The sequence below is a fragment of the Rana temporaria genome, chromosome 10 (assembly GCF_905171775.1).
Source record: "Rana temporaria chromosome 10, aRanTem1.1, whole genome shotgun sequence".
NCBI lineage: Eukaryota > Metazoa > Chordata > Amphibia > Anura > Ranidae > Rana > Rana temporaria.
The window spans coordinates 118,727,870-118,747,331 of record NC_053498.1 but is presented as its reverse complement, the minus strand read 5'-3'; the positions used below and the strand labels follow the sequence as shown (position 1 = coordinate 118,747,331).

The following is a 19,462-nucleotide window of genomic DNA, read 5'->3' as shown; positions in this document are numbered from 1 at the left end:
GTGAGGTTCAGGAGTGTGAGGTTCAGGAGTGCGTTATGTACAGAGTGTGTACTCTTGGCCCTTCTGGGGGTCCAGACGTCCACCCTCCTCAGTCCGTTGCGGTGCACATACCTCACCGAACCCCTGATGTCACTGGAAGACCGCCGCTCTATGGTGGGCAGAGTCAGGAGGAGGGGCCAGATGCCGCTCTGTGGTGGGCGGAGTCAGAAGGAGGAGCCGGGTGCCGCTCTCTAGTGGCTGGAGTCAGGAGGAGGGGTTGGGTGCTGTTCTGTGGTGGGCGGAGTAAGGGGCAGGGTGCTGCTCTCTGGTGGCCGAAGTCAGGTGGAGGGGCAGGTTGGTGCCTTGTAGGCGGTGTCAGGGAGAGGCAGGGTGGTGCTCTGTTTGTGGGGAGGCTGAAAGCGAATATTGACCCGCCCATCCCTGACATCAGAGGCTGAATTTGACAGCTGCACTTTCCCTCATTGCAGCCTTACCCCTGCCAGCTCACCCACCAATCCCTTGCTTTTCTGTCCGTTTTCATCCGATCCGACCAGAGAGGTGGAAAATAGGATTTCCATCCGTCTGCATTTAGTGGGTCGGATGTCAGCAGACGTGTCACCGCTGACATCCGTCGTTCCATAGAGGTGCATATGTGAAAGAGCCCTTAAAATAACAAACATGGTATACTTACCTGCTCTGTGCAATGGTTTTGCACAGAGCAGCCTCAATCCTGCACTTGTGGGGTCCCCAGGGCTCCTGGCTACACACCCCCCCACCCCGAGTGCCTCCATAGCAAGCCCCTTTAAGAGTGGGGCTCAGCTCCCTCTTCACTGACTACTGTTGCTGTTTCTGTGCCAATCATGAGCGAGAGCCCCAGGAGCGCCTCATCTTTCATGCACAGCGCTGGATTGAGATCAGGATCAGGCTCAGGTATGTATTTAGAGACGACTGCGGGGGGAGCTGCATGCAGAAGGTTTTTAAAAAAAACCTTCTACCTTTACAAACACGTGAACTTCTTTATTTTATTCACATACAGAGCTAGCAAGCCTTTTTTTTAGATTTTCCTTTTTGATTTCGTTTTTTTACTCCATGGTACTTGATGGTGTGGGGTGTCACAGACTGCGTTGTCAGATCCTCTGGTTCTATGGTGACACTGGTATTGGTGACACGCACCCCGTACCAGCCGGCCCACCACTGGGTGTCCTTCCCGCCATGACTGAAGTATATGTAGCGCACTCCTGGTCCGTAGTCCCGAAACGTGTGAGACATCTAAGAAGGAAGGAGACAGTACATGTATGAAGTAGGTTTATATATATTCACACAAATACATACAGATGTACATTGGGGTTGATTTATTAAAGGCAAATATACTTGTAGTGCAAAGTGAATTTGCCTTTAGTAAATAAACCCCTATGCCTCAACCTTTGTTGGAATGTCTAACTGGCCCATCTAAAAATTATTTCTGTATGCAGGCATGTTTTAATATGCTCAAAGCTAAAAACATAAACTTTGTAAAACGTATTTTTCAAGTGCATATAAAATATCAAGTTGATATTTTCTATTTATCTGTTACCGAACGCCATCTCCTCTCTTTCCTGAAATTCCTTATCTGCAACTTCTTGGAACCGCAGCAGACCTAAAGAAGTCTCACCATACACATATTTTTTGTCCTATCCCTCCCATGTAGAGCTTTTCCCTGTTTTCATAGGCATGGTGGATCCAGACCTGGTGTGGTCGACAGCCATGGGCGTCCGCTGAAATTTTTTCAGGGGGGGCGCTTACAGAGTCGCATTTTACCCTTTTCTTCGACCACTAGTGGGGGTTAAAAGCCCCCCCCCCCACACACATTAAAATGTAAAAACACCCTACCGTGCCCCCTGCATCTTTCAATATCTCTTTGTCACTACTGTGTACCCCCTCTCCACAACTGCACCTCTAGACCCCTTTACATTACACAGCACCCCTTTCCCTGACTGAAACACTACACTATATTGACAGTATATTTATTTCAGGTCTAAAAGAGGAACCCTCTGGGTCTGTGTGCAAGGTCCCGCCCCCTTAGTTCGGCTTGTGTGATAGGCAGAACACTAGAAGACTATCAGAGGAGCCGAACTAGGTGGGCGAGACCTTGCACACAGACCTAGCTCCATGACATATGATACAAGCGCTGGAGGACAGAAGGATCCAATCTCTGCAGTCGCCGCTTAAAGCGGCCCCAGGGCCCGTTCGGCCCTGCTCCTGGCTCTCCCTGGTGATTCCAGGGGGGGGCAAACGACCCCCCTTGCCCTATGGAGCGGACGCCCATGTCGACAGCCCCCTTCCCTCCACTGCTGTCGCCACGCTTTTCTGTGGGATATGAATTATTAATTAACGCTGATTCACAACGCATGTCTCCAACAACAGCCACTTGCCCCAGATCAGCGCAGTCATAACGCATGCAGAGGGAGGGGGTGTCTCAGAGCAAGTGCCTGAAAAACATCCACCAGAAGGGGTGGAAACAGTCAATAGCCATGCAGGGTTGTGACAGCACTTGCTCCCATTTGCAATTTTGGACCAGTGATAATGATCTAGAACAGGTTTAATGGCACACCCATCGCCCGGTGTAGAAATTAGTCACAATTGGTGGCAACCAGGCATTCCCTGTCAAACCGAGACTCTACAATCTGACAGCATCCAAAAGGCTCTCTCCCACAGTTATCTCAGGGTCCAGACCTGTAACGACCACATCTTTCTCCACAGCCCTGATGAAGGGGAGGCAATTCCCCTGAAACGCATTGGATCTTTACATGTAAGCTAAGTGCTTTAAAGGAACACTAAAAGCAATTTATTTATTTTTTTAAATAACAAACATGTTATACTTACCTCCACTGTGCAGCTTGTTTTGCACAGAGTGTCCCCTAACCCTGTCTTCTGGGGTCCCGCGGCGGCTGTCTCAGCTCCTCCTCTCAAAAGCTTTCCACCTTCATGCAAGCTCGCATGGTGGAAATACATTTACATTTTTGGTTGTAACATGACAACATGTGGAAAATTTCAAGGGATATGTATACTTTTTAAAGGCACTGCACACATATCAGTGCTAATGACGTCAGATGTGCCCAATATGTGCAGCCATAGCAGAGTTGGCAGGAGCAACAGCGCTCTGCTTGTGCTAAATAATAGGAACGCCCACAAATCGGGCTTCTGGCAGAGGGAGGAACTAACAGGCAGTAATGGAAAACAAATTGATTTATTGCACAATTATAAAGTGCTTCTTTACACAATCAGTGATACGTATTTCTACATTAACCACTAGACCAGCAGCTAAGGTTTTTTTGCTCATGAGACTTCTTCTTTCACTCCATAAAGTCTCAGATAGCCACAGTTTTTTTTAAATAAGATCACAATGACTGGAAGCATGCAAAGACAGAAAAATGCTTTAATTAGAGCTTCAGTAATGTACTGTACTGTTAGCCATGAATTAATGCAGAAAGTTTGCTCTTTCTTGTATAAACTAGGGGTTTAGCAAACTTTGGAAAAAAGTATGAAGCTAGTGCTGGGCTTTCTTAACAGCACTTTTTGAAAAAGGTGTTTACATATCATCAGTGCCATTGTAAATTTAGACTAGAGGCAGCGGTTGGCATGCCACCCTTAAACAAAATTGGATGCAGTCGCTCCCTACCTCCTTCCAATGGGCGTCACTCCACTGCGGTATAAATACCAGATCCGGGGAAAATTTACAGAGAACTTTCTTGTCTTCGGACAACAGATGCACTTTTATTTCATACTGACAGCCACAGTCTGCCCTAGCTGCAAACCTGTACAGACATTCAAAGCAAATAACGGCACAAGTTAAAAGATTTCCTGAAAGAAGAGCTCTTACTATGACTCTGGTGTAGTCATAGAGTGATCTGATATTCACCTGTACCCCCAATATCCGCTGCCCATCAATGGCAGTTGGGCATAAAGAGACAAAGAAGACAATGGCTTGTAAGTTTTATGTTCAACTTAAAGTACATCTAAAGCCTTGTAGGTAGATTCAGAAAAAGTTAGGCCGACTTATCAGTAGATAAGCCGACCTAACTCCGAATCTACGCCGACTTATGTTTAAGCGTATGCTCAAACAGAGATCCGCTTAAACATATCTAAGATAGGACGTCCTATCTTAGATTGCAATATTTCGGATGGCCGCTAGGTGGCGCTTCCATTGCGGTCGGCGTAGAATATGTAAATGAGTTCATACGCCGATTCACGAACGTACGCCCGGCCGACGCAGTACTTTTACGCCCTTTACGTAAGAGATAGTCCACGTAAAGTTAGAGCTAGGCCCTAGTGGAATAACAATGTTAAAGTACGGCCACCGTTCCAGCCGCGAGATTCAAATTTTTTACGTTGTTTGCGTAAGTCGTCCGCAAATCGGGATTTACGTCGTTTACGTCCACGTCAAAATCAATGACCACCAATGCAGGAAGGGGGGGTGGGGGTTAACTTTCCCAGCCATGACCACCAATGCAGGGGGGTGGGGGTTCAACTTTACTGCCACTGATCAACAATGCAGGGAGGGTGCGGTGTTAACTTTCACTGCCACTGAACAATAGGGCAGGAGGGTTATATTTCACTGCCACTGACCTTTAATTTGGGGGTAAAATTCACTGCCAGTGACCACCAACCTGGGGTGGGAGATGTAGTACTGACACCAATGTTTGTGGTTATTACTGTGTCTACTGACACCAATGCGTGGAGGTTATTATTGCGTCAACTGACACCAATACTGGAGGTTATTATTGGGTCAACTGACACCAATATTTGGGGCTATTTTTGTGCTCATTGACGTCAATGCTGGGAGTTATTTTTGCACTCACTGTCACCAATGCTGGGTGTTATCATTGCACTCACTTTCACCAATGCTGGGGGTTATTATTGCTCTCACTGTCACCAATGCTGGGTGTTATCATTGCACTCACTGTCACCAATGCTGGGTGTTATCATTGCACTCACTGTCACCAATGCTGGGGGTAATTATTGCTCCAACTTCTTCAGTGCACATTGCAATACACTGCAAAAAAATGTAGCAGGTCTGCAATTTTCGGCCATTGAGGTGTAAAAATTTGCTGCTATTGTGCAGTCCTCTGGAAGTGTCGGGATGTGCACTTGACCCCCACTGATCTAAAGGCAGCTGTATGCGTTTAATAACATTTACAGGTCAATATTGTATATAACATTTTAGGGGAAGTGCACACAATAGTTAATATAACCAGCAGGTCAGTTTCAGCACAAAGATCTTAATGTTCATAAACATATATTTTGAATTTGTGAATTTATTTGCAGTTTACTTCCATACAGGTTGTCATTTAGTTCATTATATGATTTGAAAAACCTTGTTGCTCACCAATCTCTGATGACGATATCTGGCTGGTCACTGTCCATCAATTCCTTACTATATCCCATCTTCCGGAGGTCTATAAGCTGGGACTTCAGACACATCCTATGGAAACCCAAAAACAGTTACCCAAGGCATCCCGTACAACTATCCTGGCTTCCACTGTAAGGAGTCAAAGTCACACTGTGTTGAAAAAGGAAAAAAAGAGTGCATCACCGAGAAACAGACGGCCTTTAGCACTCTTCTCCTCCATAGAAAAACTCATTGTCTGAAAGCATTAACCACTTAAGCCCCGGACCATTTTGTTGCTAAATGCCCAGGCCAGGTTTTGCGATTCGGCACTGCGTCGCTTTAACAGACAATTGCGCGGTCGTGCGATGTGGCTACCAAACAAAATTGGCGTCCTTTTTTCCCCACAAATAGAGCTTTCTTTTGGTGGTATTTGATCGCCTGTGCGGTTTTTATTTTTTGCGCTATAAACAAAAATAGAGCGACAATTTTGAAAAAAAAACAATATTTTTTACTTTTTTCTATAATAAATATCCCCCAAAAACATATATATATAAAAAAAAAAATGTTCCTCAGTTTAGGCCGATACGTATTCTTCTACCTATTTTTGGTAAAAAAAATCGCAATAAGTGTTTATCGATTGGTTTGCGCAAAATTTATAGCGTTTACAAAATAGGGGATAGTTTTTTTGCATTTTTATAAAAAAAATTTTTTTACTACTATTGGCGGCAATCTGCGATTTTTTTCGTGACTGCGACATTATGGCGGACAATTTTGACACATTTTTGGGACCATTGTCATTTTCACTGAAAAGTTGCAGTTTGGGAGTTAACCACAGGGGGCGCTGTAGGAGTTAGGGTTCACCTAGTGTGTGTTTACAACTGTAGGGGGGTGTGGCTGTAGGACTGACGTCATAGATCGAGTCTCCCTATAAAAGGGATCACTCAATTGATGCAGCTCGATCTTCAGCTCCGGGGAGCGATCGCGACGGAGCGGCTATAAACGAATAGCCGCGCCGTCGCCCCGGATCGCTCCCCGCGGGAATCCGCCCGCTGCACGCAGTGGAGGGGGTCCCGATCGGACCCCCGACCCGCTAGAAGGCGGGGACGTATATATACGCCCATCTGCCTGTACGTGCCATTCTGTGGACGTAAATAGGCGTGCGGCGGGCGTTAAGTGGTTAAGCTGGTTGTTCTATTCAACTTACACATATCCCTTGTGTTGCATTGAACTGCATCAGGTTATTATTGTTCTGTATTATGCTGACATCTAGTGGAGGTTTTGGGTCACTAAAACATGTTTACAATGTGATTTTGTTTCCCCCTCTGTCCTCCTCTGCCGTCCAGTTCTGGTTAGCTCAGTCCTAACTAGACCCTCCACATTTCTTTCATGTCCCCTCAGTCAGTGTTAGTACTTCACAGACACAGGGCTTAGGGAAGGCATTGTCTTCTTATGCCCTGTACACACAAGTGTAATTTCCAATGGAAAGAGTCCGATGGGAGCTTTTCATCAGATATTCTGACAGTGTGTATGCCCCATCTGACTTTTTCTGTCGGAATTTCCGATGGACTAAGATAGAGAGCAGGTTCTCTATTTTTCAGACGGAAAAAAAAATCCGATCATAATTACCTATCGTGTGTAAAAATCTCAACACACTAAGATCCGATGCATGCTCGGAAACAAATCGACGCATGTTCGGAAGCATAGAACTTAATTTTCTCCACTCGTTGTAGTCTTTTACGCGTTCACCAAACTTTTGTGTGACCGTGTGTATGCAAGGCAGACTTAAAGCAGGGGTTCACCCAAAAAATTTTTTTTAAATTAGATCTAGCATACTAATGATACTTGGGACATTTATTTTTGGGAGGTCTTTTCATTTTTTCTCTGTACATACCTTTATATCCTGATTTTGTCCAGGGCTTCCGGGTTTCGATGACTGCGGGACTGGGCGTTCCTATCCTTCGGTTCGATGATTGACGGCTTGTGAAACAGGTCCCCTGTCGCACAACGCGCGTCAACAGATTTCCGGAAATAGCCGAGCTGCGAGTAGGCACTATACGGCGCCTGCGCAGTCAGCTCTACACGGCGGGCGCAGGGGGCGTATAGTGCCGACTCGCAGCTCGACTATCTCCGGGAATCTGGTGACGCGCGTTGTGCGACAGGGGACCTGTTTCACAAGCCGTCAATCATCGAACCGAAGAATAGGAACGCCCAGTCCCGCAGTCATTGGAACCCTGAGGCAGGGATAGGAACGCCCAGTCCTGGAGTCATCAGAACGGGAAGCCCATGACAAAATCAGGATATAAGGGTATGTACAGAGAAAAAAAAAAATGACCTGCCAAAAGTAAATGTACTTAGTATGCTGGCTCTAATGTTAAAAATTAGTTTTTAGGGTGAACCTCCACTTTAAGCGGAATTCCATCTTTTTTTTTTCGATGGAAATTCCACTCGTGTGTACCGGTCTTTCAAAAGACTGAAAAAAGGATCTTCTGTACTGCAAATAACTGAAATAAAATTGTGTTGGATTCAATGTCTGTGATTTATTGGAGAGTTAAACTGCCTGAAGATGGTGTCAAGTCAGCATACCGTCTGGACAGACTGGGTCTAAGGAGGTATATTACTGTAATGCATACAGCAGCGTTTGAAAGAGAAAACTGGCCACACATTACAATATGATTGTACATATTGCTACTGACAGACGGGATCATACATGTCATTTTTTATTTTGACCAGAGTACCACTTTAAGGATGAACTTGTGAGAACTGATCTTAGCATCCTAATGTTGTGAGGCAGCCATGCAAAGCCACGAGCTGTACCAGGTAGACATGTGCACAGCCGAAAAATTCTTTCATTTTTCGTTTCATTCATTTTTTAGCTTTTTTCAGAAATTCAGAAAATTCAGAATTCGGAAATTCGAAGATTTGGAAATTCAAAAATTCGGAAATTCAGAATTTTCGAATTTCCAAATTTTTGAATTTAAATTTTCACATTTCAAAATCTCAAATTTCTGTTTTTCGAAACTTTGGAATTTCCGAAATTTCGAATTTCCAAAATTTTAATTTTCGAATTTCCGAAATTCAAATTTTCGAATTTCCGAAATTTCGAATCTCCGAATTTCTGAATTTCCGAAATCTCGAATTTTCACATTTCCAAAACTTCCAAAATTCGTAATTTCGTAAATTCATAATTTCGTAAATTCAGAAATCTGAAAATCCGAAAATTCTGAAATGTAAAAATTCGCACATTCAGAGATTTCTTAATTAACGAATTTGTCAAAATTTGTTAAAAAAAGAATTCGGAACTAAACAAATTGAACATGTCTAGTACCAGGTCACTCCTGTACGTGTTTTAATTTTAGGATATACAGTACTTTCTATAGATTTATTTTAAACTGTTGTATACTTATTTTACAATATCTTAAGCCCTGTACACACGGCCCGGATTCTCGTCAAGATTTCTGGCAAGATTTTCTTGCCGGCCGAGTGTACACACACACCATTCAAAAGAACCGCCGTTCTTTTAAATGGCATGAACGCGGTGACATCATCGACTATGACGAGCATGGGCTCGTCACATTCGATGCCGTCGCCGCCATCTTGCTTCACCCTACTTATGCCTTGGAAGCTACCGCGCATGCGTCAAAGTCATTTCGAGCATGCGCGGGTTTCTATGGAGAGGTAAGTATACACACTCTAGGGGTTTCTCGGCAGGAAAACACTGCCGAGAATCTCACAACGAGAAAATAGAGAACAGGTTCTCTATTTTTCTCGTCGAGATTCTGGACAGTTTTCTTGACGAGAAACCTGAAAGCCTCGTACACACGCTCGGTATACTCGGCAAGAAAGTTCTGCCAGCAGTTTTCTTGCCGTTTCTTGCTGAGAAAACCATGAGTGTGTACGAGGCTTTACTCCCATGACTAACTAGTACTAGATACGTCATGACCTGGACCAATGAGGACCTTCACAGACTTACTCAAATGACGTTACAAAGTACTTGGTGACTGTGTCATCTGGGGGCCGTTGTCCGTGCTCGCCTGGCAGATCCTCTACCTTCCAGCAATGACCCTCGTTTCTCTCTAACTTCCAGAACTTGAACCCTTCTGTAACAGATTAAAATGATACAATGTAATAAATAAAATAAATAGACATACTATTTTCTAACTACTTTTTTGGCCACTGTATCTTTTCTGTATATTTCTTTCTGGAATGTGACCAATTGGCGGCACAATTTCAGCCACATCAGACAAACATTAATACATTTTTGTTGGCAACAAGTATTTGAAAGAAAACCATTATGGCATGTGATATTTCATCATATATTTGTCACTTAATGTACAAAACTGACACCTAAAATGGACTTCATTTAAAAAGCAATTGAGAGCTTAGTTTTAGATTTGCACCGATACCACTTTTTAAAGACTGAGTACAAGTACCGATATTTTTTTTTTAAGTACTCACCGATACCGATTACCGATACATTTTTTAATGTCATGTGACAGTGGCACTAACATGCACTGATAGGTGGCACTGATGTGGTGTACATAGGTGTGCGCAGCCTATTGCATTAGGGTGTGCACCCCAAAGCTCAAACACATATGCGTGTGTGTGTACATGTGTATATATACTGACAGTGGGCCAGATTCTCATAGAATCGGCGGCAGCGTAGTGTAAGCCATTTACACCATGCCACCGCAACTTACTGGAGCAAGTGCCGTATTCTCCAAGCACTTGCTCCGGAATTTGCGGCGGCGTAGTGTAAATGGCCCAGCGTATGGCCGCGTAATTCAAAGGGGGCGGCTTGTATTCAAATTAAGCGTGCCCCTGCGCCGATCGAACTGCGCATGCGCCGGGCAGAAAAATAGCCCAGTGCGCATGCTCCAGCTCACGACGGAAAACGTCAATGACGCCGACGTGAGCGTCATTGACGTAAAGTCGTATTCGCGGACGACTTAGTAAAACGACGTAACCGACGGAAAAAGACAACGCTGACCCGACGCCATACTTCACATGGCATACGGCGGACTGGCGTAAGGTTACCCCTCATATAGCAGGGGTAACCTTACGCTTATGGAAACGACGACGACGCGGCGCAAATTCGTTCGGGAATTGGCGTATCAGGCTCATTTGCATAGTCAAATGAGAACTGAACGTAAACGCCACCTAGCGGCCACCGTCGAATTACATCTAAGATCCGACGGTGTAAGTGACTTACACCTGTCGGATCTAAGCCGTATCTATGTGTAAATGATTCTAGGAATCATACGCATAGATACCCGGGGCCAAAAACAGAGATACGACGGTGTTTCCTGAGATACACCGTCGTATCTCTTCTGAGAATCTGGCCCAGTGTCAATAGAGAAGTGGACGATGTCATAAGGGCAGAGATTGGTGTCAGTAGGGCAGTTACAATATTATTAAAAACATTTTTTTAGGAGAAATAAGAAATAAGGAGAATTTTTTTTTAATTTGGTAAAATATAAGTGGTCTAAACATTGGAAATATGCACCAGATTGGGTGATTAGGGTGTGCCCAGGCACACATGGCACACCCTGTGCACACGCCTATGGTGGCGTGGTCCGTGTCAGTAGTTTTTTATTTTCATTAAAAAAAAATATATATATTTTTTTTACTATTTAAAAAAATATATATATATATATATATAAATATATATATATATATATATATATATATATATATATATGTACACACACACACAGTGTGGCCCGGATTCACAAAGCACTTACGCCGACGTATCTCCAGATACGCTGCATAAGTGCAAATATGCGCTGTCGTATCTATGCGCCGGACTCAGAAACTAAGATACGCCTGAAAATAGGCTTCATCCGACCAACGTAACTTGCCTACGCCGGCGTAGAGTGGGCGCATATTTACGCTGGACGTATTTGTCGCTCCCATTGATTTTTTATTCACATATGCAAATGAGGGAGATACGCCGATTTACGATGTCCGTCTGTCCGTCTGACGCAGTGCGCGTAAAGTCATACGTCCGGAGTAAAGTTATGCCCCATAAAGGAGGTGTAACTCAGCAGCATCCATGCAGAGGGAACACAAGCCGTCGTATTTTACGAAGTTTACGTTGGACGTGAATATGACTAGGCATAGGTTACGTTCACGCCGTAGGCAGTGATTCGACGTATCTAAGGGAGTAGTTTCGACGTGATTCTGAGCATGCGCACTGGGATGTGTCCACGGGACAGCGCATGCGCCGTTCGTTATACATATCTGTCTGGTGCTTGGCCCATCATTTGCATGGGGTCACGCCTCATTTGCATGGCTCACGCCCACTTCCACATACGCCGGCTTACGCCTAGGTAAACCCAGCGCAGTTTTGGACAGGGGACAGGGTTGATGACCACTTATATCATATACAGAACCCAATTGCCAATTGAAGTAGTGTGCATAGAAGGCGGACAACGCTACTGCTAATTGTAATGCCCCGTACACACGTGCGGGAAAAGTGATGGAGCTTTGGTCGGGAATCCCGGCTGTGTGTATGCTCCATCACAAAAAACGCCGGGCAAAAGTCCGCTGGTTTTCCCAGCGGGAAAAAAGAGAGCAGGTTCTCTATTTTTGTCCGGTGGTTTTTGGGCAGTTTTCCCATCGGAAAAACTGCGAGGAGCATACACACAGCCTGGTCTCCTGGCCAAAAGCTCTCCTTGCAGTTTTCCCATCGGGAAAACTGGTCGTGTGTACGAGGCATAAGGCATTGGCTTAGCGCTGTCAGCCTGCAACAGGAAGTGCTGGTTCTGGATCTCCAAATAAGAAACTTTACAACAGTCACAAAAATTATTTGCTTAAAGCGGTGGTTCACCCTAATAATTTTTTTTTTTTTTTATAGCATTAAATTAGGCATAGTATCGCGAGCTACAGTATGCCTGTATTGATTTTTTTAGCCCAGTACTCACTGTGCAATCCTATATAGAAGATTCCGACTCCCCGCGGGGAATGGGCGTTCCTATCAAGAGGGAGGATGATTGATGGCCGGCCCTGGCACGTCACGCTTCTCCGGAAATAGCCGAAATAGGACTTGGCACTTCACGGCGCCTGCGCATAGTCTGTGCGCAGGCGCCGTATAGCGCCGTGAAGAGCCGAGACCTGTTCCGGCTATCTTCGGGGAGCGTGACGTGCCATAGCCGGGCCGTCAATCATCCTCCCTCTTGATAAGAACGCCCATTCCCCGCGGGGAGTCGGAATCTTCTATATAGGATTGCACAGTGAGTAAAAAAATCAATACAGGCATACTGTAGCTCGCGCTACTATGCCTAATTTAATGCTAAAATGTTGTTAATGTGGGTGAACCACCGCTTTAAGAAAACTGTATAGAATGAGGCATGATGCCAAACATACTCAAAAAAGATTTAACATTAATCAATAGAGTTTGATGACCTCCCCACCTCTAGCCAGTAAATGGACACAGCAAAGGAGTGGCAGCACATATGCATGCAGTACATCTGATTGACTCCTAGTACTGCCCCCCCACATAACTACGTTACTAACATGCCTATGTGTCTCACCTTTTGCACAGGTATTTTTCAGTAAATTACGTCTGCTGTTGCTGAGATAGTAATACTTTTTCCAGTCTTTTGGGTGACGCTTCCAGTCTTTGGGGATGTGTCCCATTCTCTGACATATCATCTTCCACAGCGTCGAAGAGTCAATGACGTCCCTCCACTGCCTACAGACCAGCCGGCAGCGATGGATCGAGTCCAGAGGTGGAACCAAAGACAAAATCTCCAGAAGAACATCCTCTGGGAGGAGGGTGATATTCAGCATCCTGCACACAAAATTGGCATGTATTAAAGAGGACCTGTCATGCAAAAAAAAAAAGAACTTGTCCATTTAAAGGATTATTCCAACTCATACCAAGTGGTCTTTAAAAGGATCCAGGACATGTTGTATAGGTCACATTTAGCTAGATTCAGAAAGATTTACGCTGGCGTATCAGTAGATACGCCAACGTAACTATGAATCTGCGCCGTCGTAAGTTTAAGTGTATTCTCAAACTGAGATACACTTAAACCTAGCTAAGATACGACAGCCTGCGCCGTCGTATCTTAGGGTGCAATATTTAGGCTGGCCGCTAGGTGGCGCTTCCGTTGAGTTTGGCGTAGAATATGTAAATGACTACATACGCCTATTCACGAACGTTCCTTCCCCCCCTTCGCAGTAAAGATACGCCGTTTACGTAAGGCGTTTTCAGGCGTAAAGTTATTCCATCAAATAGCTGGACTAATCAATGTTAAGTATGGCCGTCGTTCCCGCGTCGAAATTTGAAAATTTTACGTCGTTTGCGTAAGTCGTCCGTGAATAGGGCTGGACGTAATTTACGTTCACGTCGAAACCAATACGTCCTTGCGGCGTACTTTGGAGCAATGCACACTGGGATATGTACAGGGACGGCGCATGCGCCGTTCGTAAAAAACGTCAATCACGTCGGGTCACCCCCCATTAACATAAAACACGCCCCCTCATTCTAATTTGAATTAGGCGCGCTTACGCCGGCTCCATTTACGCTACGCCGCCGTAAGTTAGGAGGCAAGTACTTTGTGAATACAGTACTTGCCTCTCTGACTTAAGGCGGCGTAGCGTATATGCGATACGCTACGCCGCCTTAAAGTTGCGGCGCTCTCTCTGAATCCAGCTATTTGTATTCTATAGGTTATTTATTAAATGAAGGAGCTAAGCAACATATCAGTGGCCCCCAGCCTTGGAGACTGACCCAGATTGCTCTGGCTCTTGCTGTATACATGTTTCGGAGAATGCATTAGGATAAAAAATCTCATGCCTTTACACAGAGTGGGTTTAATTTAAATCAACTTGATTTAAATCGTAATTTTAAAAGAGTTGTCACCTCTGTCCCACAGCGGCTCCTCCTCTGGGATGGCTTGGTGAGGGACATGGCGGCACAAGGTGAGTGGATGCCCGCTTATAGACTTTGCTATGATGGGTCTGAAGTGACAGGTGCTCTTTAAATGTAAGGACCTATACTTGCTGGTTGTTAGAACCTTTAATATTTGTAAAATTAACAAAATGAAGGTTTCCTAATTAGAATAATAAGCTATCAGGTTAGTAAAACAGCGATATCAGAACCGATTCAATCATACAGTTTGTAGTGTACATAGATTTGCAAAACAATAGGATAAAGGAATATTCCTGAACTTTGGTTAATCTCATAGTTACTGTGAAATTGTGTGAATGCATCAATGCAGTGCATGTTATCTCATCTTGCAGAGCTTGGATTCATTGAATGAGTTAACCAAAAAAATTAAAATATTGCAGAATATACAGACTCATGCTACATAACTAAGCTCCATTTCATGCTGAATATATTAAATGTATCTTAAATAGAAAACTATCTTTAGATAGATTTTTACTCCAAAAGAATTTTATTAAAATACATTTGCTAATTTTTTAAATCATCGATTTTTATGCACCCTGGGCCATATTCTTGTACTTTCTGCGGCGGCATCGCGTAAGCTATTTACACTACGCCGCCGCAACTTAATGGAGCAAGTGCCATATTCCTCAAGCACTTGCTCCGTAGTTTGCGGTGGCGTAGTGTAAAAGGCCCGGCGTATCCCCGCGTAATTCCAAGGGGGCGGCTTGTATTTAAATTAAGCGCGCCCCCGTTTCGATCGAACTGCGCATGCGCCGGGCTTAAAATAGCCCAGTGCGCATGCTCCAGTTCTCGACGGAAAACGTCAATGACGCTGACGTGTGCGTCATTGACGTAAAGTCGTATTCAAGAACGACTTAGGAAAACAACGTACCCGACTGGAAAAGACGACGCGGACCCGACGCCATACTTAACATGGCATACGTGGGACTGGCGTAAGGTTACCCCTCATATAGCAGGGGTAACCTTACGCTTACGCAAACGACGTAAGCGACGGTTACGCGGCACGATTTTGTTCGGGAATCAGCGTATCGGGCTCATTTGCATAAACAAATGAGACCTGAACGTAAACACCACCTAGCGGCCGGCGGCAAATTACATTTAAGATCCGACAGTGTAAGTGACTTACACATGTCGGATCTTCAGCGTATCTATGCGAAAATGATTCTAGGAATCACTCGCATAGATACGCGGGTCAAAAAAGAGAGATACGATGGAGTATCCTGAGATACTCCATCGTAACTCTTCTGAGAATATGGCCCCCTGCCTTTACAATTTCTTTAAGCCTGGTCTGAAATTCTTTAAAGGGGTGTGTGATGGTTCTGAAAAAGTGTCAGTAAAGCACAGGTGGGGTATGAAGCAAAGCCACTACAAAAGGTCTACTTGGCAAGTCTAAAAATGCAGGCGGCTCCGCTGGTGGGAGAGAGAGCGTGCGGCCGGGCAGCTGGGCGGCTTGGTGAGTGTCTGAGTGAGTGGGGGAGCAGAGAGATGACATCATCTCTTACCGCCCGCCCTGCATTCCTGTACTTTCGCCCTTACTGTGTAGGCAGCGCAGCCGCGGGCAGCAGAGAGATTGTATCATCTCTCTGCTGCCTGACTCTGGGACACAGTATGGGACAATTGGAGCAGGCAAGTGACAATCTGCAATGTGTGACAGACAGGCAAGTGACAAACGTGTGGCAGGTGATGTGGCAAGTGACAATCCACAATGGTGGCAGGTGATGTGGCAAGTGACAGTCCGTAACGTGTGGCAGGTGACGTGGCAAGTGACAATCCGCAACTTCCGTCAGGTGACGTGGCAAATGACAATCTGCAACGGTGGCAGGTAACATGGCAAGTGACAACCCGCAACTTGTGGCAGGTGACATGGCAAGTGACAACCCGCAACTTGTGGCAAGTGACAAACGTGTGGCAGGTGATGTGGCAAGTGACAATCCGCAATGTGTGGCAGGTGACGTGGCAAGTGACAATCCGCAATGTGTGGCAGGTGACGTGGCAAGTGACAATCCGCAATGTGTGGCAGGCAACGTGGCAAGTGACAATCAGCAACTTGTGGCAGGTGACGTGGCAAGTGACAATCAGCAACTTGTGGCAGGTGACGTGGCAAGTGACAATCAGCAACTTGTGGCAGGTGACGTGGCAAGTGACAATCCGCAATGCGTGGCAGGCGACGGTGGCAAGTAACACACTCCAGGCTCCCACTGATTTTACATTATGGTGAGTTGAACCATTTAATTTCATATAACAATGTAATAATAGAAATAATGGATTTTGATTATTTTGACACCATAACAACCATGGTGCCGGGATAATTGAAGCTCCAACACCAGCCATTTCTCCGAAAATTTGCCTGCAAAAAAAACTATTCTGGTAGTAGCCCTCCCGGGACTAGACTCTGGATCCGCCCCTGGAGGGACTCTGTACATTTTCTTCTGCACACTGTAATAGGCTCATCTCTCATGCCGCGTACACACCATCACTTTATGTGATGAAAAAAAACGACATTTTCTGTGAAGTAAAAAATGACGTTTTTGAAACTTCAATTTTCAAAGACGAAGTTGCCTACACACCATCGTTTTTCTCACAATGTTCTTGCAAGTGAGGTTACGTTCTCACCACTTTTTTCCATTGAAGCTCGCTTCATAAGTAGCTTCTGGGCATGCGCGGGTGAAAAAACGTCGTTTTAAACAACGTTTTTTGCTACACACGGTCAATTTCTGTGAAGTAAAAAACAACGTTTTGAAAAACGACACATAAAATTGAAGTATGCTTCAATTTTTTTTTGTCGTTTTTTACAAGACATAAAACTAAGTTTTCCCCCACACACGGTCAATTAACCACTTCCCGCCCGGCCTATAGTCGATTTACGTCCGGGAAGTGGTTATGAAATCCTGACAGGACGTTCCAGAAAGTCCTGCAGGATTTCATGGGGCGCGCATCGCGGCGATTTCATGGGGCGCATGGGCAAAACAAAAAAAAAAAAGTAAAAAAAAAAAAAAAAAGCATTCAAAAAAAGATGCCAATCAGTGCCCACAAATGGGCACTGACTGGCAACCTGGCAAAATCAGTGCTGCCCCACAGTGTCCATCAGTGCCACCCCAGTGTCCATCAGTGCCACCCCACAGTGTCCATCAGTGCCACCCACAGTGCCCATTCATGCCCAGTGCCCACCTATCAGTGCCCATCTGTGCCACCCATAAGTATCCATCAGTGCCACCCATAAGTGCCCATCTGTGCCGCCTATGAGTGCCCATCAGTGCCACCTATGTGTGCCCATCAGTGCCGCCTATGTGTGCCCATCAGTGCCACCTATGTGTGCCCATCAGTGCCGCCTATGAGTGCCCATCAGTGTCGCATACCAGCGCCGCCAATCAGTGCCACCTCATCTGTGCCCGTCAGTACTACCTCATTGATGTCCATCAGTGCCATCTCATCGGTGCCCATTAGTGCCGCCATATCAGTGCCCGTAATTGAAAGAGAAAACTTATTTACCAAAAAATTAACAGAAAAAAATAAAAACGTAATTTTTTTTCCAAATTTTCAGTCTTTTTTTAGTTGTTGCGCAAAAAAAAAAAAAAAAAATCGCAGAGGTGATCAAATACCACCAAAAGAAAGCTCTATTTGTGGGGAAAAAAGGACGCCAATTTTGTTTGGGTACAGTGTAGCATGACCGCGCATTTGCCATTCAAAGTGCGACAGTGCTAAAAGCTGAAAATTGGCTTGGGCGGGAAGCTGCGTAAGTGCCTGGTATGGAAGTGGTTAAAGTAACGTTTTTAAAAACGTCATTTTTTTTCATCACGTAAAGTGATGGTGTGTACGCGGCATTAGTCGGGAAACTATCATGTGTTTGATGCTCTCGCGATCGCGGTCCCCGTCTGGCATTGATCAGCTCGCTCTGTGCGAAAATGTGCCCACACATGCAGGATGAGTGGCACCACCCACATGCTTTTATAAAGACGCCGGTTTTCAGCTGTCTAGCTACATGCAGTTGTTTTAGAAATATGAAATGATAAAATAGGGCTTGTGCTTTATTTGTGACGTACCTGTAGGGCCGCAGTGACCCAGCAGTGCAGAGACCAGATCTTCAATAGAGCAGATCCTAGATAGATGAGCCTCCTGATAGATCAACCCCTGGGGAACTCAGTGAGTGGACAGGATTTTATTTTACCCGCTGCTCCATATTCGGTGTCTCTGTAGCCTCTGTCTGAGATTTACGCTTTCAGGAACCCTATGATGGTTATTCGTAAGAGAAGGTGAAAGGATGGAAGGTGACATGTGACTCATCGAGAAAGCATTCTGTTCCCGGAAGAGGATGTATCCTTAAAGGGGCAGTACAGTTACATACTCAATAGTTTTCATTGTGTTAAAGAAACTTAACAGACGTGTCTTTCGGTTTTATCTATGACAGTCCATATGTGAAATAGAAATAAAATGCAATTGTATTTAACAAATTAAAATAATAAAAAATGTGCGCTCAGCTGCAAAGAAAACAATCAAAAAATTAAAAAGGTGCTGCTATCAAAAAAAAATCCTTGACTAGTGAGAAAATAAATATAATAAATCATTAAAGTGGAGGTTCACCCTAAAAACGGTATTTTTAAAATTAGAGGCAGCATAGTAAGGGCATATACTTTTGGCAAGTTTTTTTTTTCCTCCGTACCTACCTTTATATCCTGATGTTGTCCAGGGCTTCCGCGTTCTGATGATTCCGGGACTGGGCATTCCTATCCCTGGCTCGGGCTTCCGATGCTTGCGGGACTGGGCGTTCCTATACTTTTGTTGGATGATTGACGGCTTGTGAAACAGGTGACCTGTCGCACAACGCGCGCCACCAGATTTCCGCGTAATTCAAATCGGTGAGTAGGGGGCGTGTTTCATTTAAATGAAGCGCGTCCCCACGACGAACGAACTGCGAATGCGCCGCCCCGAAATTTCCCGCCGTGCATTGCGCTAAATGGCGTCGCAAGGACGTCATTGTTTTGACGTGGACGTAAATTACGTCCTGCCCGATTCACGGACGACTTACGCAAACAAAAAAAAATATTTTCAAATTCGACGCGGGAACGACGGCCATACTTAACATTGCGTACGCCACCAAATAGCAGCTTTAACTACACGCCGAAAAAAGCCGAACAGAAACGACGTAAAAGAATGCGACGGCCGCTCGTACGTTTGTGGATCGTCGGAAATAGCTAATTTGC

General features: G+C 45.0%; 1 protein-coding gene across 1 annotated transcript; it reads right to left on the bottom strand.

The window, feature by feature from the left end:
- Window positions 1-975: 975 nt before the first annotated feature.
- On the bottom strand, window positions 976-18,577 carry LOC120915509 (F-box only protein 6-like). The gene is made up of 6 exons (XM_040326076.1): window positions 18,305-18,577; window positions 12,880-13,139; window positions 9,318-9,444; window positions 5,345-5,440; window positions 3,638-3,773; window positions 976-1,248 (listed from the first exon to the last, which is right to left on the bottom strand). Exons 2-6 carry the CDS (start codon window positions 13,136-13,138, stop codon window positions 1,018-1,020), a joined length of 849 nt encoding a protein of 282 aa, XP_040182010.1. The 5' UTR covers window position 13,139; window positions 18,305-18,577; the 3' UTR covers window positions 976-1,017.
- Between the last annotated feature and the right edge of the window lie 885 nt (window positions 18,578-19,462).